Source organism: Colossoma macropomum, unplaced genomic scaffold (genome assembly GCF_904425465.1).
Source record: "Colossoma macropomum unplaced genomic scaffold, Colossoma_macropomum, whole genome shotgun sequence".
Taxonomy (NCBI): domain Eukaryota; kingdom Metazoa; phylum Chordata; class Actinopteri; order Characiformes; family Serrasalmidae; genus Colossoma; species Colossoma macropomum.
This window is the reverse complement of record NW_023494802.1, coordinates 10,741,277-10,768,809: the sequence shown is the minus strand read 5'-3', so window position 1 is coordinate 10,768,809 and position 27,533 is coordinate 10,741,277. Positions and strand designations below refer to the sequence as shown.

The following is a 27,533-nucleotide window of genomic DNA, read 5'->3' as shown; positions in this document are numbered from 1 at the left end:
AGTATTTTGTTTGTCCATGCTTTGTCTTTATCACAGCTACCATTGTTTTGGGAGACTTGCTTTCAGTTTTTCTGGAAGATTTGCAGGGATTTTTCCACACCTCAAAATTCCAATCTTGGAAGTTTTCTGCTTATCCTGATCCAAGTACTCCCAGACACTTTCAGTGATGTTGAGGTCTGGACTCTGGGGAGGTCACTCCACTGTTCTGAGAATGCTAGGTACGCATCCTTTCAGACTCAGTGTTGAGTTGTCTTCTCACAGTGGAAAGGATGGACAGAAGCTGGATTTTTTTCAGATCTGAAGCAAGAGTGGAGCTTGATTTTCTGCTGTCCCCCATAGTTTACCGTTTATCTGTCAATGATAGTTTTGGTGGTCTACCAGGTCTTGCATGGTTTTTAGGAGTCCCATTGTCAATCTGAGAGCTCCTCAGAAATATCTCTTGGGGATCTTGCTGCTGTCGGAAGAAAACCTTGTATTTCAATTTTTGACGTTTTTCAGTTTTTGACATAATTTGAAAACACCTTTGCTCTTTATGTTGTATGTAAATTGCATGATGAATGGACCAGTAGAAACAGCCCAAAATGACTTGGAAAGAACTCTGGTTCCGTTGACTTACATTATAAGTAAAGTAGGTTTTTTCCGTCTCTTGTAAAGTTACCATTTTGGAGATACAAGGTTTCTGACAGTTCTGACATTTTTGTTTGTCAACTACTACCTGGTTCAGCTAATCAATAACTCATTATGTTAAATCAAGTGTACAGCTGGTGGAATTTCTTTAGGATGGCTGGGGGCATCAAGGAGAAAACTCGAAGCAAACTTTCCTCCTCAAACTAGCTCAGAAATACTAACTAATTGAAAGAAATTCAAAGAAAGATTTTTTTTTACTGTATTTGTGTTTATTTGCATCTATTCTAATGTTGTACAGTAATGTTATTCACAACACACTCATTGCCAATGGTTTAAAATAGTGTGCTCAAGAGCCTAATGTATATACATATATATATATATATATATATATATATATATATATATTATATATATATATATATATATATATGTACACACATTTCAGTTTATGATATGTATGCTAGTAATTTTGGGCCATTTATTTGGGTATATTCATTATGAAATGTTCATACAATGTAAAGAGCAGCTGGTAATTTCAAGGGCTACAAAAAATAAAAAAGGAAAAAATATGAGGTTTTGAAATAAGGATATGTACATTTTTCCCTTTAAAAAGTAGCCCATATTTTGCCCTCAACTGAAAAGAGCATTTGTATTTTTAAGAGAAGTCAGCTTGGCATTAGCTGTTAATGATTACACTGAAGGAGTAGGTTGTGCATTTTTTTGGTTGAAATGAAGGAAAGGCACAGGGAGCTCTGTTCACTCTCTCAAAAATATGTGAAGCAAATAAGCTGTTAACAAAGGTTGAGGTGAGTGATTGTGATCACAGTATGTGCTCTCAGTTATGTCAGTCCTGTATCAGGTCAATGAAGGGGAATTTGTCACTCAGACACGTGCTCACACATAGGTACAGGTAGAGAGACACTCTCAGAAAGAGGCAGTGGGGAGGGGGTATGTGCATGGTTCAGCAATGTTCCGCACAGCCTGTTGGGGGGAAACTCTTAATAAGCTGTTTTTGTACTTTGTCCAGTCCTGTGTTGGCTTCATGTACTTTATGGGAAAAGGTAGTTGCTTTCTTAACCACGCAGAACTTGACCTACTTATCTTATTATATCACGGTAACGGTGGCTCATTATTACCTCTGTAAGTGGAAACTTATTGTCATGGTGCTATAATGAATGTGCTTTACGTTCAGCATCTGTACAGGTTTTTCCACCTGGTTTTTTAGTGTTTCTGTCAGCTCTTTCACGATAAGGCGATGGTGTCACTGTGGATGTCCTTCACGTCTGAGTGACTATTTTGTGTCGCAGAAGGACAGTTTCATGGGACAGGCATGAATTTGCTTGGCCTGTAGGGCCCTTACTGCGGTTTAACTGATAAAACTAGTGGTCCGCTGTAGTTCCAGTCATAGTGAGTTATTCGCTAATGTGGTCGTATATAAAAGTTTAAATACCCACAGTCAAATTACTTGTTTTGTTGATGTTTTTAGATACGGCATTTTTCCTCCAAATTGTAATGCACAATTTCTGTTTTCTTGTTGAATATAAAATGCGCCATAGCACATTTTATGTCATATCTTTTTCCAATATGTTAAATTCAGCAGTAACTGTGCATAAACATGTCCAGAGATATGTTCTCTATAGAGAATGTGTAACTTATTTTTTACTCAGGGAACCAATAAACAATAGCCAGTTTGCCCAAACTTCTGCACTCCTGCAAAATTAATATTATACATAGGAAAATTATTAATATTATTGCCAGTCTGACATTGCAGCAACTAAACACAGACTTACAGCAAATAATCAATCGCAACTGATTTACAACTACAACTATAAATAATCTTAAATGTCAGACCAACATGAATTTGAGCAATAAAAGTCCTTGACCGATGCACTTAAAATTACATTTCCTTAGCATTCCAAGTGTCTATTAAATAATGTTTTTAGAAAATAATACTAACAAAGTATAATAATAAATATAATAAAATATAATAGTAAGTAAAATTAAAATAAACATAAAATATCAGTTTAAAATATCAGTCAAATCTAAATATCTGTGTCGATGCCAATATAAAGCAAATATACGCTGGTACTAATATGATTTCATTATCATCGGGTACCCCTAACCATTAAATGGACACCAAAAAGTATTTTAAAAATGTTTAGTCATCATTTAGTGTATGAGATTGAATAATAGTTATTATAGTTATTGTTATAGTTATTAAATACATTATTAAATGATATATTAGAATTGTCTGTTTACAGTTGTTTGGTCAAGCAGTTTCACTGCTTTTGAAATTTGAAAATTGAATATTAATAATAATTCCAAACCTCCGAACGCTAGTGCTAGTCATGGCTGTGTACAGTTAGTGAGTGATCTATCTTTGGAGTTTTACTCTCTTGTGCACTGTATTTCTAATATGGATTATAGGGTGAACTTGTTGGTGCCCATACAGGCACTTAAATACACAAATACAGTGGTAGTGGCAGTGGAGGATTCCCGATACCATAAAGCTGTTTTTTACATGCAAACACTCTACTGAGTGAAGCAAGCAGTATGTCTGCAATGTGTGATTATTTCAAACACTCACTGACAGCCTGTAACAGCAGTGTATTGAGGGGAGGCACGACCAGCAGGGATTTTTATACATACATTTCAATCAAGTATTTAAAGATAAACCCTGCCACAGAGCACAGTGACTAAAACCAGTCTGACCAGTAAACTCCATTCATCCAAGCTTAGTGTGTTTTATTTGTGACAGAAAACAAAAAAGTGGAATGATATAAATGTCAGTATTTGTAGGTGCCTGTCGAGTATTTCGTTTAGAATTAGGATTAGTATCGATACTCATTATCAGCTGATGTGTGAGGATCAGGTATCGTATCGGAAAAGTAGTATTGGCGTATTCCTGATCTCAACCTTAACCCTAAGAGCTTGTGCAGTACTGTGCAAAAGTTTTAGACACCTACAGAATTAGAGTGAAAAGCTGTTTGTTTTTGTTTTTTTTTCTTAGGCAGGAAACATTTATGTGCAGATATTCGATAAATACTGTCATATGCAAAAGTTTTGGCGCCCACGTTTTGATTTTGTATGTGAAAATAACTTATACATCCCCTTCAGAGAACACACTTCTGCACATTTTAGTGCACAACTACTGTTTATTTGCTAAATTAACATGTTGGGAAAAGTAAAACATAAAACATAGCTTGTGCAAAAGTTATGGCACATTTCGGATTTTACGTTAAACTCAGCAAATAAATATAAACTATGAACTAAATTTTGCAGAAAACTGCAAAACCTCATCGGAGACCAGTATTACTTGTAGTTATCATCCAGTACCTAGTTTGGCTAATAGTTGATTATAGTAAATCAGGTGAGCTGGTAATGGAATTTAAGAAACCCATACAGTCACTTGGAGAAACCAGGAGACATCTGGAACTAAACTTTGTCCTTCAAACTAGATCACAAGAGATAGTTCAAAATAAGGAATTCATCTTGCATTTGAATGTATTTATGTGTTCTTTGCATCTGTTCTAATGATGTATGTTTTTACTGACAAAAGCACATGGTTTGCAAAGATAAATGGTTTGAAATAACGGGCTTAGGTGCCTAAGACTTTTGCACAATGCTGGTTCAGTTCTGCAGTCTTGTAACTACATACTTATTAAGTTTCATAGTAGTTAGAAATAAAGCACAGTATAATAAGTCTTAAGGTCAGGTTAACCACACATGCCCTGCAGCGTCCTGCTCCAGTGCTCTATTGCATTGGTTTGTTTGTGTGCACATCTCTCTCTCTGTTCAGTGGGATATTTTTAAAAAAGTAGCTCTAGCTGCCACTCTTCGTTTCGACATAATGAAGGTGAAGATAAAGAGAAGGCGAGCGCGTGTGCGGCCGGGCTGCACGCTGAAGCTGTGTCACGTTCAGCCCCACAGCCGTGTGTGTGTGGGAGGGGAGCGAGCGAGTGAGTGAGTTAGCGAGGGAGGGATGGACAGTTGCTCAGCGGCTGATTGTACTGGCTGGCACTCCTATCAGGGCGGCTCACGCTCATCCAAATCCCAGATTAAACACCCCCCCCCACCACCACCACCACCCTCCGCCTCTCTTTCCGACCAGCAGCACTCCTACAAGTCCCTGCCCCCCCCCTCCCTTTTCCTCCTTGTGTAACTGTACTGAGCGTGGATTACTAAGCTCTGAGGCGAAGCAGGGGGCTCTGACAAGCTCCGGCCAGAATGGTGAGGTAGGAACATGAGCAATTGCTTATCGATAGCGTTCTCCATCTGTCTTTTCTTTTCATCGCTGCTATACATTATTGCCAGGCGCAGAAATGTGCAGCTGCAGGTTGTTGTAGTGAGCGGGTGGATGGGGAGGAGGAGATCTGAGCGTGTGGTTGCTGGAAAGATCCTGAAGAGCCGAAAGGTGCTTTAGAGAGAAGCTAAACTGGGTGTCATTGGGTGGAGAGCACCCTAGGGTCAGGATTACAAACGGCCAGGATTACAGGCCGTTAGCGAGCGCTACTGTTAGACGGGGGTTGAACGGGGTGAAGGAGCAATCCGCACACCCAGAGGCATGAATCTGCACAGGCCTGAGTGCAAACTATATCAGCCTGCACTTTCTCCCACTATAAGACAGTCGGTGTCTGCTGGGCAGTACATCACCTATACCAGTACAACAGTATCAGAGTCACAAGGCAATACTGATTTTCAGCTGTAGCAGTATTGATACTTAACAAATACGTTTGTCATTTGCTGGGAGCTTCAGTTGATTTTGAATGAACCATTCAAAATACATAAAATCTAAATAGAAAGTTTTCTTTTTGGAAATCTGTTCTCAAGACTTTGGTGTATTAAAGGAGAAGAAAATAGAACAGAACAGCCTAGTAAAAACAAGCTATATAGGTGAAGATTGCAAGAGCTGCAGTTTTTATTATAGCTCAACAATGTTGTCTAAGTTTTATGGAGGACTTAACTGTAAAGTGGTTCAATGATTCAGACCCAAATAAGTAAGAGTGGTAAGTTAACAGAACGTAAAACACAGATTATTGTTCTGTTAACTTACTATTAGAAGATCAGTAAGCTCACATTTTTAAAAGTAAAAAGTAAAACATTGAATATTTTATGTTTTTGTAACACCGAGCTTGCCTGTAGTTGAGTTTGACCAATCGGAAGCAAGCAAACGCCCACATGCTGTGTATATGACAATTCAGTAATAACTGTCTACCAGTCCGGCTCACTGCATTCAGTGTTCAAGCCGCAAAGTAATATGCTGGTCTTCATGGTCAAAAAAACAGGCCGGGACCTTAACTTATAGAAAATAATTGGAATTTAAATCACAGTCACAATATAACTCAGGAAAAACACAATTAGATGTTTTCTCCATATCCTTTAACTTTACTTAAACATTATCTCATATTGTGATACCATGATATATATGGGAAATGTGATATTGAGCTTTGTTGGTACAACCCAGCATGACATACCAGCCTCTTTCTGTAAGAATGCCTAGTCTAGTGCTATTTTTATAACTCTCTATAATTAGTGGCATTATTATTTGATCTCAGTCCAGCACTGTTGTTGTTGTTTTACACTTTTCTGTGATGCTGTGAATTGAAAATAGATATTGAAAAAGATATTCTTATAATTGGTAGCCAGTTCCCCTTTACTTTCTGAGTGGTTTAGCCTCTGTAGGACTGTGCAGCAGCCTTCAGAGACAGTCTGCTGTCATGGTTTTATAAGAGTACATGATTGGCAGCAGTTCTGTGGAGCCTCGAAAGGCAGCTCGACCAGGGATTATTACCACATGCCTTTTTTCTTTTATGAATGAAGTATATTTTTCTCAGGGTCACATTTGAAAGCTGTAAAGGCATAGAAATACCAAAGGTGAAATGTGAGTTTAGACATGCAGAGGACAGAGGACAAGACAGACCAGTCATGCAGCACAGAGGAAAACATGATGGCTGTTGACCTCTAAAATATCTGAAATATCAAGAAACACAGTCAGATAAGTCTGAAAATATGTGGTATGTAAGAAACATTCGAGACGGTTGCATCATGTTCCATATTCCAGCAAGCGAACATGTCTAATAATAAGAACTACTTACTAGAAGTACTAATAATAAGAAGAAACTTGATTTATATCGTTCATACAGCCCTTGAGCCCTTGACCTATTAAAATGAAGGCCATAGAAGAGCCATTTTTGGTTCCCTGAAGAACCGATTGGGTGGTTCTTGAAAGTACTACTTATATTTGAGATATATAAATGTGAAGAAACTTTCTAGTCTGAAGAACCTCCACAGAGTGACAAGGGTCCAGTTAACTGTAAACTGTAAGTGCAGACTTAGTCAGTTATTAATCATGATGCTTAATGTGCAGTAACTACCTTAAGTTATTTGGTAACTACTATAAAAGTAGTATGAGGGCAAGGAACTGAAGTATGAAGGCCCTTTAAGGGTTTAAGGCTTTAAAATGCAGCTTAAAGTGCTTTACAAAGAGAGAAATACATACTAAAACAGCATAAAATAACAACAGAAAACAAAGAAAATAAAAGCACAACAAAGAAGGAAAGAAAATAAATGTAATAAAAGTAGTAGTAATAATGAAAATAGTGATGAAAATGAAAAATACGCCATCTATGTTGGTGTAAATATCAAAGCAGTGTAAATCCTCATCTTCATTCCTTGTTACTCGCCTCTTTTATGCTGTGCTCTACTTCTGCCTCCATATTACATGTACATGCTGTAAGACATAAGGCAGGAAGTTGCCAAATGGAAATATCTTTTTATATATGCGTTCACATATGTTTCCAGGAAGTAGTAGTGCTCTGGCTTGGTGCTGTAAAGCATGGTTATCAAGAGAAACAGGCAGTTGAATGTGGAGCGAATAGAGAAGTATTTATCCACTTTCCACATGTATTTAAAGCTGTGTGCTTCGGTTGTGATGCACAGTTCAGATAAAATAGAGCAGTTACTGGCTGTAAATAACTATGATTCAACATCAGGGGAAAATCTAGACTTTTAACGAACATAGAATCATAGAACATGAGTCACGGAGCAGATGAACGATGAGCAAAAATCTCCCCACGTGCCCCGTGATGATTATTAATAGAAACAGATTCTTTAAAAAATTGCACAAATGTTTTTGCTTCATACAAAGTAAAAAATAAGGTTTCATTTTAAATCTTTTTAATTTATATCACTTTAATCGCTTGTATTGGCTTTAAAAGTTTTCTATTATTCATATTTTAGATTTTAGATATTTTAATGAAATGTTTGCAGACAATTAGAAGTAGATTACACTACAAACATTTGTCATTGTAAGAGCTCAATTTAATTATGCCACACATTTCCATTCATTCAAAAAGAATAGAGTCAGCATATACTTTGTTACCCCAAATGCAGCTGCCGCTAATTCAGACATTTTTTCAGCTTGTAAGTTAAACAACCCCCTTGGTTTGTGGTTTTCACTATAGGGTAACTTTTCATGAAAATATAGCTTTAAAAAATAATATTTTACAAGTAAATCTTTAGGTTGACTCAAGTCAAATTCTCCCATTTAACCCCCAGACTGCTATTCATAAAGTCACGTGAGGGGGCAGCGTTATAGGGGCAGACAGACCACAGGCAGCCAGACATCTGGGGCCCAGCACTGGCCTAGATTGCACCTGACCCTCTTATCCCCATGCCCCCCACCCCCCCCACCCCCCAATCCAGCTTCTTATTCCCCCAGAGGATTAGAAAATAACTTTTCAAACACAGCAAATCGTAACTGATTACAGCTGGCATTCACCAGGAGATTAGACACGAATATATGTGTAGAGGGAATTGGATAAGCTTGGTGATATCACTGTGGGGGGAGGGGCACAGTAATTCACTAAACCAGAGGCAGTGAGACCCAACATGGATGTGAAGGTTCAGATTGTGGAAACATGTAAGGGCACTGTTTAAAGGGATATTTGGTAAAAAATGTATACAGTTATTTGGTTACCACAAGCACATAATTTCCACATTAATCAGTTATTAATATTATATAATGTCCAGTACATCATTAAGTACAAGTTATTCTTTTTCAACATCAGGCGTCAGAAAGCATTTTAACAGGAAACACTTAGGACACTTGCTTCCAGTTTTTCTAAGAAATCTGGAGATTTTTCCGTACCTCCAAAGTTCGGTCTTAAAAGATGCTTGCATTTTCTGTTTCTCGTGATCTTAAACACATTCAGTGATGTTGAGGTCTGGACTCTGGGGTGGTCAGTCCATTGTTCAGCAGATTTTCTTCTATTTTGTCTGTTTCCTTTTCTCAGTAACCACTTCTTTACAGCTTTAGACTTACTTTCAGACTCATAGCGTTGAGTTGTCTTCTCACAGTGGAAGGATGGACAGAAAATCCTGTGCAATTTTTCAGATCTGAAACAAGAGTACAGCTTGACTTTCTCCTCTCTCTCAAGATGAAAGCATTAGGTGCTGTTAATCTAATGGTGATGGTTTTGGTGATTAACCATGTTCTGAATGGTTCTAAGGAGCTTCATTTTCTGTATAACTTTTAAATACTTTTTTAAAAGTTTTGTTTTTGGAAACTTCTGTTTTTGTAATTTATTTTCCTTCAACTTTCTCCTGTCTTATGCAAGTGGTTTATCTTATATCCGATTCCCTCAGAAATATCCTGAAAAATGAAAAGTTTACTGAAAAGTTTTTGACTGGAAATTTAACAAGTGGAGGGTGGTCTCAGACCTTTTGCACAATGCTGTACAGAAATATGTATGAGGCTGGTTTCCCAGACCCAGATTAAACCTTAATCTGGATTGAAGTTTAGCACTGCAATTTATTGTAAATCTTGTCATAATCCATGTCCCATATAGTTTTATACAGTCTTATATAGCCTTATATAAACGTTTTGTAGTATCTAAAAGTTTTGTGTAATATATAATATATATATATAGATTTGCACTGGGGTCATGAGGCTAATGTAGCTAACAAGCAATAGACATTTATAACCACAAATCAGCATCTTGCAGGCTGCAAGCCTCAACCATCACTCTCAAACTGTGTCAAGTTGTTGGGTAATCTCAAATACACTTGCTTGTGTGGTTTCTGACACAGCATGACACACTGATCTCTATAAAAATAGACAAACTGTGTAACAGGAAAAACTGTTGTAGCAGCAGAAGCGTGAAGCATGAACTTTTGTAATGAATCTTTTATACAAACCACCATCATATTGTTTTATATTGTATTACAGTGAAGGTTGAAGTGTAGCTAGTGTGTTAGCATGGGGCTAACATATTAGCTTGTGGCTAGATCATTAGATTGGGACACTATAAAGCAGAGCTTTTGTTCGAAATATTATACTTTTATAATGTTGAATGCTCTAATAAACTGAAAATAGAAATATTAACATATTTGCTGCATCAAAAATGCACTGAATTAAGATATCACTTCATCACATCTAATCAGATTTTGGATTTTGTGAATTATTACACCCCTATTATATGTCTATTTAATGTGTCTGTCTTGTGTTGTGTGTTAAGCAGTCACCTATTTAGCGAGATTGTTCCTTCCTGTGATTTGGACTGTGTTCATTTAGCGATGCAGTCACTTCAGCAAATGATCACATGCCGGGAGGGCTTCTAAACCTCCATCCATCCAGATGGAAGAAGAAAAACAAATCTGACTTGAGCATTTCACTCTGCTGTCTAAACATAGACTGTGATTCACTGCTGCTGCGAGAATAAGCTATTACTTACCCATCGCAGTGAGGCCTCTTTTCCACCCTCCACACATAACAACCCACGTTGCCTGTTAATGAACCAGTTTTCGGTTTAATGGTTTGATCTGAATAGTGCCAAACCGCAAATCTATTATGCAGTGAGAGAACATTCCACTGCTGATTAAGCCGATAGGTCATCATTGTAATGAAATAACGTTATCAGCATCTGATAACACATGTTAATTACTGCCATTTAGCTTTTATTTATTGATTGCGCACTGGAAGTTACTGCTTATGTGCTCTACGCACTACTTGACCCTCCATTTAAATTCACAGCGCCCCTTTAGAGCTGGAAAAGAGGAAAGCTTGCAGCTGATGCCGTTGCCTGGAGCAATGTGTGTACCTGAGTCCAGTAATTGCTGCTGCTTGGATTTTAGTAGTCATTGATAGATTTTCCAGTAGTTAGACTCTTCATAGTAGCTCTAAAGCAATTTGTAAAATGCGGCTTGTTTTTGCCAGCAGCGTTGAGATGAACACTGCAAAGTTTTTCTTAGCTGCTGACATCTGTTTCTGATTTCCATTTGAAATAGCTTCATATTCTTTGAGCTTTTTGGTTTATTTGCTTCCAAAATGTGATGACACTGCTCTCTGTTATTTTTAATCTAGGTGGTTCCACCCCAACATCACTGGCATAGAGGCAGAGCACCTCCTCTTGACGCGAGGTGTCCATGGCAGCTTCCTAGCCAGACCCAGCAAGAGCAACCCTGGAGACTTCACTCTGTCTGTCAGGTGCGCCTCATTAGCTCGTTGTTCTTTGCTTTATGCTCCTCCCGCACTCACCCAGTCCTACCCTTGAATAAATCCAGGCCAAAGTGCTCCATCCTCTGGCCGGTTACGCTGGTAACTGATCACATGAGACAAGTGGTTTGTTCCCTCTCTGCAGCTGGTCATGCTGAACTTGATTCATTACTGTCCAGCTAGGCAGTGAAAACATTTGTTTGCAGGGTCATCAGTTTCTCCAAGTGAGCTTTGCAGTTTCTCTGAATACTTCCAGGCCTGGTGAAACATCAGTGTGGTCAGTGCTTTCACAGAACTTCTCTTGCTCCATGCTGCACTTTGAGGAATATGCCCATCTTGAGCAATGCATGAAGAGAATGTGCAAATAGCAAAAGAGAAAAGCACTGCACCAGGCTCATGATGCTCAGCTATACAAGTTCAGCATTGCAGTTGTATTAGTTTGATTGATTGGTTGGTTAGTTGGTTGATTGATTAAATCATTGAATACATGCCTTATGCCAGAATTATTCTTCTCAAAATACAGTGAAATGTAAATACCAAAACACAACATGCTCATAAAGAGGTAAGTCAAGAGCGAAACATGGCACAAAAGCATGAAAGAAACCACATAAAAGAGTAGTGCAAAAAGGAAAAAAAAATTTTTTATATATATATATATATATATATATATATATATATATATATATATATATATATATATTAAAGAAAAAATATATAATACAATTTGTATAATAATGATAATATAATTTGGAGAAGAGCAGTCGTGAGAACAAATCTACAGAATATAGCTGATCTAGCTGATTTACAAGAATTCAGATTTTTTGTATAGGATTCATACGAGTATTGGAAGTACTGGAATATTCATATCAGTATTCCAATTAGTTTTATTATTTCAATTTTCATGTCAGGCACGACACTAACACCAAGAGCCTTAAGGCCAGTGGAATTATTTGAAACCAAGGCAAATTGATTAGAACTATGTAGATAATATAATAATTGTAGAAAAGTTATTCTCCCTTTTTATAGTTGCTCTTTATTCTCTAAATGCCAGAGTTTGAAGTTGTTGTCTTTTCATCTGGATCTACATTTTGTATATGTGTGTGTTTGTGTGTGTGTGTGTGTGTGTGTGTGGGGGGTTTAGCGATGGTTCGGCCAAAAAAGCAAGTTTACTTAACTTTCCCTCCCATTACTACAGATGTAAGCAGTCAGCCAAGATATATATTGTGTCCAAACTTTTTCTCTTTACTTTTGCACTGGAGCTACATTTTGTATATGTGTAGTGTTATGTAGTAGTTTTACATACTAGTTTTGCACTGGAGCTATAAGGTTAATGTAGCTAACAAGTAATGGAAGCTTATAGCCCCAGTTATTTTAAGAAGACCTTCTCACTTAAGTGGAGTTTTTAAGTAAATTCAAGTAGACTTGCTAATGTGGTTTCTGTCACTGTGTAACATCCGGTTATTTATTAAAATGGACAAAGCATGGACTAAATTCAGGCTTCAAGCTTTGCAATATACTTTTGTACCGTAACTGTATGTTATATAGTGTCAGAAACCACATAAACCTGTTTGAGATTACCCACAGTGTCAAATGCTTTGAAAGATGCGATGATTCAGGCTTGCAATTTGTGTGATGCTTACAGATGGCCCCAGTGCAAACTTAGTATATAAAACTATTATAACACTATATATATACGAACCGTAGATCCAGTACAAAACTTAAGAGCCAAACTTTGGACGCTGAACATGTCTTGGCTGACTGACTATATTTTGAGTAAGGGGAAGATTGTGTAAATTATATTTTTGGCTGAACTACTTCCTTAAAGCTAACTCTCCTTGTTAATTTTGGTTTATTCGCTTAGAATTTCTGCTTAGCCCATCTAAATTCCTAGACAACACTTTCTCTTTTACCCTTTCCAAGATGTCAGAGCCAGTCTGAGGGAAGCGTTTAAGTTGACAGTTTGTGGATGGCACTGTGTACTGTGGCAGCTGTTAGTCTGGAGAATGAATGAAGAGGAAGAAGCAGAAAAAGAGAGAGAGAGAGAGAGAGAGAGAGAGAGTGACAGAGAGAAGGATAAAGGGAGAAGGCTATGTGCCGGAGCTGCTGGCAGGGAACCAGCAGTGGTAGCCCTTAATAGCTTTAAGCTGAGGAGCCGGCAGAACCCCTGACCTGCAGCCAGTGGTTTTGGTGGTGAGGCTTCACACTATGTGTAATGTTCTCCAGAGATTGGCACCATGTGGCACAGCTCAACCACAGCTTTGCCAGGCTCTGGCCTGGCCACTCTCTGGCTGATTTATCCGCTCTGATTTTCTCCAGGATAGGAGGCAAGGACATACTAGCTTGTATAAGCCCATTGAAAAGGATTGAAAAGGTGATGTAATAACTTGGTTGTTGGTGAATGGAATCTCTGAACTGGGTATGGTGCCATTCAGTGCATTTAGACTTGGAGTGGCAGGACTGTGTCAGAGGCGGTTATGTAATTAGGTGCTTGTCTGGTCAGTATCAGTAATCACAGAATAATGATTAGCATTTCTCCTGCGGTCATACATTAGAGGTCTCAACAGCTCTAACATTCTACATGTAGGGTTATTACTGAGTTTTTAACTTTTGGGATCAATCAGTTGTGAAATTGGAATTAATCTTCACCACACCCGACCCCCTCCAAGCAATTACACTCTGCTCCAATAATTCTAACCAATGGGCTTTGTTTAGACCGTCTCCCTGTGCCGACTGGGACATAAGAATTTACATAATCTGTTGGACATTCTGGTTCCCTTCATATTCAGATTTAGCAGGAAGTCACTGTTTTGTCTTTCCTTTCAAAGTCATTATTCATTACATCATGCTCTTAAATGAGCTTAATTTGTTTAAATTTATTTAATATTTTACAAAATTGTCAATAAGAAACATGAACTGTAATTTCATATTCATTATTTATCATTCTTAGCTTATTGAAACAAACAAAGAATTTCTGTTGAAAGTACAGATTCTAAACTATCAATTGATACCACATTCATGTTTGTAGATATTTTACAATGGTTTCTGCATTTTATTATTTGTTGACATTGCAATACATTGAAAAAGACTGAAATACAGAATATAAATGTAAATGTAGTAAATTATGTAAAAACCTATAATTAAAAACTTTTACCTGACGATTAATTCCCATATAAATAATGACGTTATCTTTTTTTTGTTAATTGTATGCAACTATAAAAGTCCTAAAAGACCTAAAGTTGCCAAATTAACAGTTTAGCTATCTTGCCTCCTAGCTGTCAATTCTTGGTAGCTTCCAGCTGATCACCGAAAAGCTCATACGAACAAAAATTACTCAATGCTGCCCTCTAAAGGTGTTATAGCACCAGCACTGTAAAGAATGTGAACACTTAGAAAATCAGCAAAATGTATTTGATTAGGGGTGTCCAAATTTTGCGAACTAATGTGTGTTTTTGCCTCAACTGAGCAGATAAACACACCCAATTCATGTAACTGTGAAACTTTACAACCGTGGACAAGAATTGTAAGCCTGTAAACAAATATAAGTAAGCGATTTCTAGGGTTGTCAAACAATTAACTGTACTGTGTATAGTGCAGTTAATCGTGATTAATTTGTCTTATTTGCTTTTTTGTCATAAAAAAAATCCTTCACAATTGTACCTCCCTTGCCATCATACCGCTTTGTTGGTCTCTTGTTTGGAGGGGAACTGTGTCTTTCCACTTTGCTGTTGCTTTTGTTAGTTTGCTGCTACCATATTGATACTGGTATTACTGATACTGCCAGCATCAGCAGTATGTTTTGCATGTAAATGATACTTAGTACTTGATGCACTTTGGTGATAAACAAATTCACAGCATTGAATTATCTGGAAGTCATTTTTATCAAAAGAACCATCAGCGAAAGCCTTCATTTAAATACTGTATTTGAATGAGAGGACTACAGTTGGGCTTCAGGCTGGAACTACAGATATTCAGACTAAGAACTTTGACACTACAAGTAATTACATTTAGGTACATCCTCTACACGTTTTAAGGCACAGTTACTGTTTTTTTGCTGAATTCAACTTATTGGAACCTGAATATAAAGCATAACATGTGGCCTGTGCAAAAAATGTCACATTTCATATTTCATGTTTGCTTTTTTTGCAATATGTTGCAAAAAAATAGAAACCGTGCACTAAATTTGGTAGAAAATGCCATATTAAAGTTTATTCCCTGACACATTACAGACAGAGTTTTTCTTTCAAGCGAGAGATGAGAAGGTAATTACAAAGACATTAGGAAAGTCTCGCCTTAAAAGAGAATTATTAGATAAAGGGCTGAGGTTTTTTTTGGCCAAATGGGCACAGAGGGATTCCATCAGGACATTATCTTCTCCTCCATGCCTCTCACTGTATCTTATCTCCTTCCTTCTGCGTTTCCTGGGTGGAGACTGCAGGCCCGGCTCTGTTCTATTGTTAACAGCTAGGGAGCACGCTCAGAGAGGATGTAGCTGGGAGTTGAGGCAGACAAACAGCTTGCAAAACTGCAGTTTAAGTGTATCATGTATCAGGGCCAGGTGAGAGTGTTAGGGCTAACGCAGCAGAGCTGAAGGAAATGACCTTCTGAACCTGTTTTGAATCCACAATGGAAAGGCAGTTAAATATGTTACCTCTGGTTAATCTTTTTATGGTGGTTTGAACCGCAAATAAAAAACATGGGTTAAATTTTAGGTGGTGGTTTCCACATTGCACCAGCTTCCTCCAGCATGTGGAATGAACACTGCCCGGGTGCTACATATGGATTTTTCTCAGCTGTGAATTACGTAATGTGGGATTGCCTCAGCCAGCGGAACATATTTCCACAGTGCTCTGTCTCTTTATGGATTTTCAAAATCGACTCGTAGAAATGCATTGTGCAAACGTAAACTCTACCGAACTGTCTGCACTGTTGTGACTAGACCAGACAGACCACAGCAGATAGGACAGGGTGAAATGGACAAGGCTTGTATGTGGATGTGCAGGACATTTTAATGCACTGAGGAAGGAAATGGTTAAACGGGGACATGTGGAGTGACTCAATAGCGTTATTGTGTTCCTCTCTTCTCATTTCTGCCGAGCCTGGCTCTGGCAGTAAAATCAATGATGAACTCATGTTGCTCTAAAGATAAAATTAGTGAGCAGGCGTCCTTGAATCAGAGAGCCAGAGCTAGATATGCCTGTCCGTCTCCTCTCAGGCCCAAAGACAGGCCAGATCAGAGTGTGAATAATCAAGTACTTGCAACATTTAAAGGAAAAATAAAAACACACCAAAAATCTTGCTAACTTTTTATTTGGATGGGCCTCTGTAGATGCTTTGCTTGTCATGTAAAATATAAATATCTATTAAATTCAGATTAAATGTTTTCTAACGCTCAATGTAATACTCACTAACCTTAATCTAATATCAACATATAATCCTAATCCTAGCCTTAAAGGGGAATTCCATTGATTTTTTTCTCAATAGTGAAAAGTCATTCTGAGTGGTTTAGTGTGAAATGTGCTGTTCTAGAGTCAGAATTGACTCTTCTGAAGTGTTTAATGTCTCTAAAAGCTACCTCACAGAAAGCTATTACGTGGAATGTTTATGTATACACTTCCTGATGTCTGAGACATTGTTTTACAATCAGATAAGTTTTGGCGTAAAATGTAATTTTTTTTAAATACTGGCTATATTTGACACTGGCTATATTTGCACTGTATTCATTGTTAATCTCAGCCCTAATGCTGTTAAGAATTGACAAAGTTTTATCAGAGAGTTTATGATTTCATTTTAGCATCTGTCATCTGGTTATCGCAATATAGGCCTTTGCATTCACAGAAGGCCACAATATGCAAATGAGCCCTCTAACTAATCACAGTGCTTTATGTATGTGCTGTAAGCATCTTGACCAAACACAGTTCCAGGTGAGTGTTTGTGTGGCTGTTTTGATGCAGTCAAACAAAAGTAAGTTATTTTGGTCAAAATAATGCAAAAGTGTCACATTATTGGGTCGCCATTGCATTTCAACGTATAGCAAGGTAAATCGCCTTATATTGAGCCACATAATCGTGATACTCATACGTTGTTCACATTGTGGTCCAGAGGACTATCCAAATAATGTGGGATACCATTTCTGGTGTAGGCAGTGCACTTGTTGACTTTGTCAAGCTTTCTGTATCTAACATATAGCTGTGATGGACCATTCCCTTCCTTCTCTTGCTGTTTATTAACTTTAAGGCAAATAAGAGTGGAAGAGGCAGGAGCACAGAGACGTAGATGAGATCAGGTGAGGCTTTTTGGCGCGTCTGGCTGTGTGCCCCGTGATTGCATTAGAGCAGTGCACAGACAGACAGCATGGGCCGCTCATTTGCAGCAGTCCCCCTGGCCATTAGGCCTCTGCGCTGAGAGCCTGCCGTGCCCCGGCTCCACTGCTCCTGCTATAATGCAATTACACCCAGGAGAGAGTGCCGATTTATGAGCCAAGCCCATATAGAGATGGATGGATGAGGCATGCGAGAGATGAGGAGGAGACAGATTGGATTTATTCCACTTTCATAGCACTCGCCCCTCATAATCAATTTGCAGCGCAGGCTTATTGCACCTAAACAAGAGGTCACGTATTTGCTGAACTGACGTTTCCTTGTGCTAGATATGATCAGTGCTTAGCGCGGGCTTGTGGCTTGGTGCCTGCGCCCAGCTGATATTATCTGCGCAGGTGTTCTCTTTCACTTTTTCCATACATTGGCATTTGAAGCTTCAGCACATTCTCAGCACATTGACACTTACAGTCACAAACAAAGTGAAAGGTAAAGAAAGTTTCTCACACCTTCCTGTTGTATGCTGCATTTAGCTGTGCCATCACATCATGCACAAGCCACTCTTATATGATATGTGTTTCTTTATAAGGTAATAAAACAGTGTTTAAAATGGTTTTCTGCTGGCATTCTACTCCTCTATAAAAGTACAGTAGTGCATAATATAATTATATATTTTACATTATACATTCATACAGTATAATTTAATATATATGCAGTGTTTTTAATATATATGCAGTGATTTTTTTCTCCTAAAATATATCAAGTGTAATTAGAAAAATTTGATCTGTTTAAATTTGTTAGCCTGCAGATCCTTTAAAAATAGATTTTAAACATTGGTAAAATGTCTGAAAATGCCTTAGTTTTTAAACAGAGATATTCAGTTTTAATGTGGTAGCTAGTGGCCAGGCTGAAAAGAGTTATTGTGTATATTAATACAGAATATTTTATAATAAAACCAAAATAATAATGAATAGTATTTAATAGCCAGCCTAAAATATTCAGTTGATAGTTGGCCTATGATCAGAAACTGACCACTTATGAAGGGCAACAGAACAGCGGAACTGATGACAAAGTCAAGCACACCGAAAAGTCATGTGTCAAAGTAATTAACCATGTTTGATTTTCAGCCTGGTGTCAATCAGTTTGAATATAACAGACATTAAGACACAGAGACATGGGAAGTGGGGGTGCTGACTTATTTTGACTTATTTTCAGACTTATTTTATTGCAACTAAGACTAGTTAAAAATAATACTCTGAGGGTTGTGAGTATTTATGTGTGCTTGTTTTAGAGTCTGTTTATTTATTTATTTTTCAAGTTTTATTTATGTAATTTCATAATACAGTAGCTGAGCACTGTTTAAGTTAATACTGCAATTTCCATGATAGCGAGCCAAATGAATGCATACTTTTCCCAATCGTTATATCTTCTACTCAGTGTACTTTCAAGTATTGAGTCTTCAGCATGTAGATTAATCATGATACAATTGGCTACCGCACCACGGATCATCGATCTCATTGGTCACCAAAGATTATCCAGGACAAGAGAGTGTGGAGCAGGGTGCACATATGTCAGTTAAATGTGTATATTATCGTCTTTTGTCACATTACAGCACATTTTCTTTCTATTCGATGTAAATTCTATATAAAATGTTTATGAAAAAGCGTTGAGTTTGATTTTAAAAATTGTGCAGCAGCCCTGCAACTGTAAATGCTCATTCATGCCATCTGTTTCCTCTCCACTGTTAAATGTGGCTTCTGTTTCCCAGCTATCAACTGTAACCTATCTATCTTTTCTATCTGTACCCTCCTCCACCTCTTTTACGACACCTCCACCGCACTGCCTTTGCTTCATTAGACGGAATGATGAGGTCACCCACATTAAGATCCAGAATTCTGGGGACTACTATGACCTTTACGGAGGCGAGAAGTTTGCAACTTTGGCCGAACTGGTGCAGTACTACACGGAGCAGCATGACCTTCTGCGGGAGAGGAATGGAGACATCATCGAGCTCAAATACCCCCTCAACTGCAAGGACCCCACATCTGAGAGGTAGAACGGCAGCTTTCCTTACACAACTGTTGTGGACATATGAAACCCTGCCCTCTAGTGCACAAACCAAGCAGAGGGCTGATGCCTGGAACAGTGCCACCACAGACAAAGCACTGACTGGTAGCACATACGGGCTGCAACATTTGTCCATTTGGTCCGTTTGGTCTAGAGCCCATTCTTGAATCTGTAATTTCAGTGCTGATGAACTGCTTCTGTGCTTATCCATGCAATAGGGCTCTGTACAAATGTACTGTGTGTTTATGTGCAGTGTTTATATGCCGGCCGGCTGTTTTTACTTTAGAATCTCTGCTCTAATTGACTTCCACTAGCCTGCTAAAATGTTTGTGTTTGCTTCCCTTCTAAGGCCCTGAGGAGCCTCAGTTATCTTTTTCTGGTTTAAAATGCTTACAATTTATGATGGCTTGGGTTTTGTGGTTTTTCCTTTAAATGCAAACAACCAGGCTAACCTCCCACACATACCTTCACTTTTCCACATGAACAAGTCTACCGCATAATGTAGGCGCGCTGTCTACAAACACTTGTCAGTTTTCCAACCACAAACGTATAGTCTCTGCCGTGCATGGCTGAAATGTATACTGCATGGTGAAGCACTTTAGTTTCAGACTCTCATTCTGCTGAAAAAATGGGTTGAGGTTGGTTCTAATGGGTATTAAATGTTCACTGTACATTTCTAAAAGTTCATGCTCTCTTTTTGTGCTATAAATTTCTCAAATCTGATCTTTAGGGCTGTCATGATTACTCAGTCAGACATTTGATTTGAAAAATCATTGATTTAAATTTACTTTTGTAAAGAATTGGGTAATTTGCATGATGATGCTGCACATTGTGCATGCTTACTGATCTCTATAGCCATAAGAAACAAAGCCTAAAAGGTGATATTCGGTTTGTTACTGTTAATTTATGTCCATTTGTATTTAAAAAACATTCATTACTATTCATTACTTAATTAATCATCATAATACTTGGTAGATTTCTTCTAACTGAGTCAATTATGACTGCCCTACTGCCATACCTTTATCTAAAAGTTTTTTTTTAGTCAGCTCAATTGCAAATAAAATTATTTTTTTATTCTCTGAATACTACATAATAAATCTATCTCTACTTTTCCTTGTTACCTGTTCCTTCAGATGGTACCATGGGCATCTCTCTGGGAGGGATGCAGAGAAGCTCCTCACAGAAAAGGGAAAGCCTGGCAGCTTTCTGGTGCGAGAGAGTCAGAGCAAGCCCGGAGACTTTGTGCTGTCTGTTCTTACTAATGAGGAGAAGCATGAAAACGTGGACCGCAAGACAAAAGTCACTCACGTCATGATCAGATACCAGGTATGGAAAAGAGACTACAGTGAAGAAAGTGATGCATTGAATTTACTCTATTTAGATGTGGACATATTTTTTTACATAAATACCCTCAATTTAATATAGTATGATATAATATAATATAACATAACATGACTCAGTGCAGTATATTACATAAAAACAATTATTGCAAAAAATAAGTAAAAGACTTAAGTAAAAACAAAAAATAAGTAGAAGACTTTGTGAAAGACAAAGAGGCAGATTTACTTTTGCACCATTGCAAACCTTACTGTGGTGTTAAAAAGTGTTGAAAAAGCTCACTGCTTATTTGTCCTTTTGCCTAGTTGCATGAGCATTTAGGGGTTTTCCTCACAAAGCACAAAATACTGAGGACATTATTATAATTAAGCTTTTAATTTATTTATTAATGGTGGACAAATTAGACATTTGTAAATGCCTGCCATGTCACATTTTTATCAAATTGGTAAAGGAAAAAAAAATAAACCATATATTTCTTTGCACACTGTTGCAGAAATGTCTAAGCTTTTGATGCGGTGCATGTAGCTAAGAGCTCACACTCATCATGAGTTCAAAATCACACAGTTCCCAATCGATCAGGATGTGCTCAGTGACATTAAACAGGGATTTCACGCTGTTGGTTTCCAAAAGCATGGGACACAGAATGGCGGAGAAGTTCAGCTCATCCTACCTGCCAAAAATGAACTTGTTGAAACAGAAAGCCAAAATAATTACCCATTTTCTTGAATTGTTGCTGTACTGTGTAAAAATAATGTCTTGTTTTCTGAAAATTAATTACTTATTAGAATAAAATAATTACTTTTCAACTAGTAATAGCTCTTTTTTACTTTTGGACCTAAGTCTAAGTGACAGTTTAACCAGAATCAAAGAAATGGGGTCTTTTTCCGATAGCAACTACATGTTAATTATAAAGTTGCGCCTGTGTTCATTTGCAAGGACATTTGTTGTTAACTTGGCCAACCCAACTAGTGCAACTGTAGACCATCTGTAATAATAACCTCCTTTAGTAAATCTGACCCATAACTGTGTCGATGAAATTTTATTAATGTAGAAATGGACACATTTAAATCTAGTAAATTATTTATTTGAGTGTAGATCATCAGAACCTTTTAAAGACTTTTCTGTTGTCTTTGCAGGATGGGAAGTACGATGTGGGTGGTGGGGAGAAATTTGACACACTGGCAGATTTGGTGGAGCACTATAAAAAAAACCCAATGGTGGAGAAGAGCGGCATTGTAGTGCACCTTAAACAGGTTAGTCATTGTGATCAAGCTGTTGATTACATAACTGCTTCACTGTCTTTCTAAATTATTGTGTCCTTCACTTGGCTGTAATTTTTCGAGCAGCTGCTTTTCTTCTGTTTGTACTGAAACATCTTAGGCTCTTTCCCGAGTTGCTCTCTTCATCGTGATTGATGTGTTTTCTCTCTTTACAAATGGCAGCCGTTCAATGCCACCCGGATAAATGCAGCCAACATTGAGAACAGGGTGCGAGAATTAAACAAAGTGGCAGACAACTCAGAGAAACCCAAGCAAGGCTTCTGGGAAGAATTTGAGGTACATCAGTAGATTACTTATTCATTGTGTGTTTTCTTTTTTCTCTGGCACGATATACACTCCAGACATGATATCTTCTTTCTACCAGTGAAATGAATTTGTATATGTGTCTGTACTTTACATATTAACTCAGTTTGATGAACTGTTTGGGAGGAGAACAAAAGGTCTCCTGTCAAAGGTTCATGCGTGGTTGCACAGCAAGTATTAGTGTCCGTCCCCCAGGGGGCGCTGACTGGACACAAAGCCGTGGCTCAGCCATTTTGTCTTAAACATGTCTATGAGTGCAGTTTACCGTGACAGCCCAAATTAGTCCTGTTTCAGAGCTTCCTCTCCTCCCATCTTTTTCTGTAGGTGCTACAACAGCAGGAATGTAAACTCCTTTACCCCAGGAAAGAGGGCCAGAGACCAGAGAACAAGAGCAAAAACAGATATAAAAACATCCTGCCTTGTGAGTAAAACACACGCAAACAACCATCACCTTTTTCTCTTTTTTTGCAGTCTAAGTCTTATTTATATATTAAGCTGTACGTTAGATCCTACACATCATCTGTAGGCTGATCTTAGTCATCCTCCTGTGTGTTACAGTTGACACCACTCGTGTGGAGATCAAAGAAGCAGATCCCGATGTGCCTGGCTCTGACTACATCAATGCCAACTATATCAGAGTGAGTCCTCATCAATACTGCTAAATAGACACAGTGGCCCCAAGTTCACTGTGTTTGGAAACAAAGTGTCAAACCAAGTGGCATTTATTTTAAACAGATGATTCCAAGACTGTAATTTCGACCTCTGTGTGCAGTATGTTTGCTGCAGTCTGGTTGGAATTCTTCTCCAAGTCGTCTACCATCACTGATGGTAGTTGATGTTGTGCCAAAAGTGTTTTGTTTTTGTTTTTTTTAGTCTGAAACACTTATCATTTTGTTAAAACACTTATGAAGTAACCTAAAGAACATCACTAAAGTTTACCAATGGTTGAATGGTTGAAGCGTCCAAATACTTTTGGAGGCCACTGTATATACTGAGGATAGACAGCTGAGATACACTGATTTACATAATTACACAACTATCTACACAGTGATGAGCAAAATGAATTAAATGTGATTCACATTCTATATTTATAGGTTCAAGTTATTATCCTTTTGTTTTGATGTCAAAAAGTGACAAAACATGGCAAAAAATCTAAAGGACTTTTTCTTTTTGCAGTTTAAGACTGCACACACACAAAACAATAATTTCAACAAATTCAAATAATTAATATATATTCTTTCCTCCTGATGAACACAAATGTGGTATCGACTGAATGTTTACAATCCGCTCCTCTGACAGAATTTCTCCGTTTGCCTTTAATTAGCAACACATAAAAAATAATTAACATAAATTTACAACATGCTTTTGTTATCGCTGTAACTGCAGATTACACCAGTCAAAGTTTGAAGAGTTAACCAGTTAAAGTTAGATTTATATTAATAGATGTAATTACTCAGAGTTGCTGCTGTGCATTTTGTTTCCACGACTGTAAACAATCTGCTCTTCCTCAGAGTGCGCCTGAAGAGGGTCGTCATGGGGATGAAGGCAAAGTGTTCATTGCTACTCAGGGTTGCCTGCAGAACACAGTGCTAGACTTCTGGAAAATGGTCTACCAGGAAAACACTCATGTTATCGTCATGACGACCAAGGAGATGGAGCGAGGCAGGGTAAGGGCTGGCCCTGGAGGCCACTGCACTTTATTTTCAGCTGCTGTACAGAAACCGTTCAGATCATGAGTTCAGAGCACAATCAGGCTTTATTCTACTCATGGGAGGCCTACAGATATTGCACATTACAGCAGCGTTCTCCACTCCCGAGAGTGCTGCACTGCATATTTTAGTGTTTTGCCTGTTGTAAAACAACTGCTTCGACTCATCAGCTAAATAGCAGCCCCTTTGTGAGATAGCTGTGGTGTAGTGAGGCAGACTGAATTAGTGCATTATGTACTATACTAAAATAGACTGAATTATAGTACATTGTGCCATATTAGTATGTGTTTCTGCATTTATGGTGGTTACGCTATCTTCCCAAATGTTAAACTCTAGCACAGTGTAAATGACCTCAGTTTATTCCTAAATTGAATTTGTGCTTATTTACAGAATAAGTGTGTGCGCTACTGGCCAGACATTGGTGCAACAAAGGAGTTTGGGAAAGTGTGTGTGAAGAATATTGAGGAGCACACTGCTCAGGACTACATTCTCAGAGAGCTGGAGGTCACACGTATGGACCGGGTATGTTTAGTATTTATTTCTAACTTGCCTTCACTAAATTTGAATCTTATTGTAGCGTTTGTTTAATTTTTCTATGTGTAAAAGCAGCAGTCTGAGGTGATGTCATTTAATGAATGTTTGTTTTTCTGACTGTTTTAGAAAGAGCCTTCTAGGTATATCTGGCACTTCCAGTACTTGAGCTGGCCTGACCACGGTGTGCCCAATGAACCAGGGGGAGTTCTCAACTTCCTTGAGCAGGTCAACAGAACACAGAGTGCCATTCCAAATACTGGACCTGTTGTGGTCCACTGCAGGTAATGCACAGTGCAACTCAATTACTTCTAGAATATGTTTACTCAAAAAAGTAACTCTGTACACAACTACAATAACTTTTCATCAAATAAATATTAAAAGATCTCTCTCTCAGCTTATGAACACAAATCTGGTCTTGATTGAAAGTTTAGAGTCAGCACCTTTCACAGATTAAATGATACCACCTTTTCTTTTCCAATACCAAGGTTTGACTGAGTTGTCTTTGAATACTTTTTCAGCGCACTCACAGTTATCAGATTCATCCATCCTGAAGGACAACCATTGATACATAATGTTCTTCCTCATGTTGCATGCAATTACACATTTCCAAATCCCCAAATCTTACATAGTGCAGCTAAAAACTGATACTCATAGTTCTAGCGTAATATTTAGCTAGCTACTTCTTCTTATGTTAACATTAGACTGCTGTGATCTCCTGACCTCTTTTACTTGGCTTTACGCTGTATTGCGCTACATGCAATTCTGAAATATTTTAGGCTGGATTCTACTGAATCAGATCAGATCAGATCTGTGTCATGTCTATTGTGTTATATAAATATATTGTTGCTGATACACAAAAACGTTTTCTCTCCATTTTTGTCATTTTCCATTATTTGGCAGAGCTTGAAAAGTTACCCTTTGACTCGTGTTAAAATTTTATGATGAACATGCCAATGAAAATTTTCCGAAATGAGTTGTAAAAAAATTTTGTCACATTAATTTGCATTACAGTTAAAGGACATTTTCTCTTTCCCTGTAAAGTTACCATTTTGGAGAAGCAAAGTTTTGTTCTAACAGTGACAGTATATGATCTCTGTAATATGTAAGCTCTCATTGAGCTTTGGAGAACTTTATCATAAAGCACCTGATGTAATTGTGATTGTTTAAAATACTTTTTAAAGGAACATTTTTCTTTGTGCATAAACAAATCATGCAGTCCAATGTTTCTGTTTTCATCATAATCTCTCTTTATTGTGTTTTTTTCATTACAGTGCAGGGATAGGAAGAACAGGCACAATAATTGTGATTGACATCCTTATTGACATCATAAATAGACAAGGTATGCTCTTCATCACTTAGTCATGCATTGTTTCCATGCTTTTCTGTGATTAAATGGTGAATATAACGGAATATATGGCTAAAATGAAATGCATAACTATGATTAGAAAGGGTGACAGACCTACAGTGTATCAGTTTAACTGTATTTGAATCTCTTCTCTCTAGGGCTGGACTGTGACATTGACATCCCAAAGACCATTCAGAGAGTGCGTCAGCAGCGATCAGGCATGGTCCAGACTGAAGCTCAGTACAAGTTCATCTACATGGCCGTGCAGCAGTACATCGACACGGCGCAGAAGAGACTGGAGGAGGAGCAGGTACGTGCACAAACAGGATTTACAATCACAAACAGTAAGGGAATTACAAAGGACAAAGGATTTCATGACTATTAATAGAGCTGAGTTGATGAGATTGTACTACATTGTGTTTTATGGGATCAGCCCACTACGCACTACTTAATAGCCCAAATGTTGCTTAAATGCCACTCCACTGCTTGTGTAATACTGCACAGGGTAGTCTGTTGTAGGGTTTGCCAATAGTGCAGTAAAACATCATGATATTTGAAGACATTTTCATGAAACATGATGCATATCATGATTTGGGGTGGTCAATATAGTGATATTTATCATTATTGTGAAAGTAGCACAGTTAGATCTAATCTCGCCGTTTGTTTGAATGAGAGGTATTCATGAGTGCCAGTATCTCCCAAAAATGACACTCCAACCAAAGCTCACCTGCCTTATCTGCATTTAACTTTGCAGTGTTGACCAGCCATTAAAAACACAGTTTCCCAAAGAGAACTAAAAAGAATGATAACTACAAACCACGATGCTCATATTGTAATCAACAAATCTCTTTACACCAGACATGAGGGTTTCTGTTTTTGTCACATTGTGCTGATGTTAAACCTCAACAGAACCCTCAAAACATTAATGTAGTCAAAATCGGATGAGTAGAAACTACATGAGGTGGAGAAAAGAAAGTTGTATATCTCTTCCTCTATTTTTTTATAAAGATATTAACCAAAATGAGACTGCTAGAAAGGAGTAATAGCACCTTTTTGGGTCAGCTACTGATTTTGCATTTGTTATGTCTTGGAAATGTTATGGGTAGCTAGTTAAGGTCATGTCTCCACTTTAGACATCCTGAACTTTTTGCGGGGGTGATACTCTATTTAGCAGCCTTTATAAGCAGCAGCGCTTGCATACAGATCAGAGCTATTTTTCTGCATGGAGTGTAATTGTAATTTTTTTGTGTTGACGCAAAAACTTCTTATTCAGTTTTTGTGTCATCATTGTCTCAAAATGTATAAATATCAATATCAATATATAATAATTATCAATAATGAAATGGTGGTGTAATGTAAATGTATATAATTCACATTACAGTATGCATTTCTGAGCATTTCATGGATATCGTCACTACTTAAAAACATTATCTGTGTGTTTCATTAAAAAGAGAGCATAGTTAGACTTGTTTAAATGGACTAAAGTGCAGTGCAGTATGAGAAAGCGCTAAACAGAAATCA

General features: G+C 37.8%; 1 protein-coding gene across 2 annotated transcripts in view; it reads left to right on the top strand.

Moving 5' to 3' along the window:
• Positions 1–27,533, top strand: part of ptpn11b (protein tyrosine phosphatase non-receptor type 11b) — a 39,253-nt gene that overhangs the window by 5,527 nt on the left and 6,193 nt on the right. Inside the window, exons 1-13 of one of the 2 annotated variants that reach the window (XM_036590659.1) lie at positions 4,752–4,862; positions 10,991–11,113; positions 19,294–19,488; positions 20,637–20,829; positions 21,978–22,094; positions 22,284–22,397; positions 22,749–22,845; positions 22,983–23,062; positions 23,936–24,091; positions 24,524–24,655; positions 24,794–24,948; positions 25,939–26,006; positions 26,171–26,322. In XM_036590659.1, the coding sequence (XP_036446552.1) occupies positions 4,855–4,862; positions 10,991–11,113; positions 19,294–19,488; positions 20,637–20,829; positions 21,978–22,094; positions 22,284–22,397; positions 22,749–22,845; positions 22,983–23,062; positions 23,936–24,091; positions 24,524–24,655; positions 24,794–24,948; positions 25,939–26,006; positions 26,171–26,322 (1,590 nt within the window). In that variant the 5' untranslated portion in view covers positions 4,752–4,854. Of the gene's footprint in view, positions 1–4,751; positions 4,863–10,990; positions 11,114–19,293; positions 19,489–20,636; positions 20,830–21,977; positions 22,095–22,283; positions 22,398–22,748; positions 22,846–22,982; positions 23,063–23,935; positions 24,092–24,523; positions 24,656–24,793; positions 24,949–25,938; positions 26,007–26,170; positions 26,323–27,533 lie in introns of those variants that run through there. The other variant, XM_036590658.1, reaches the window with a different exon arrangement.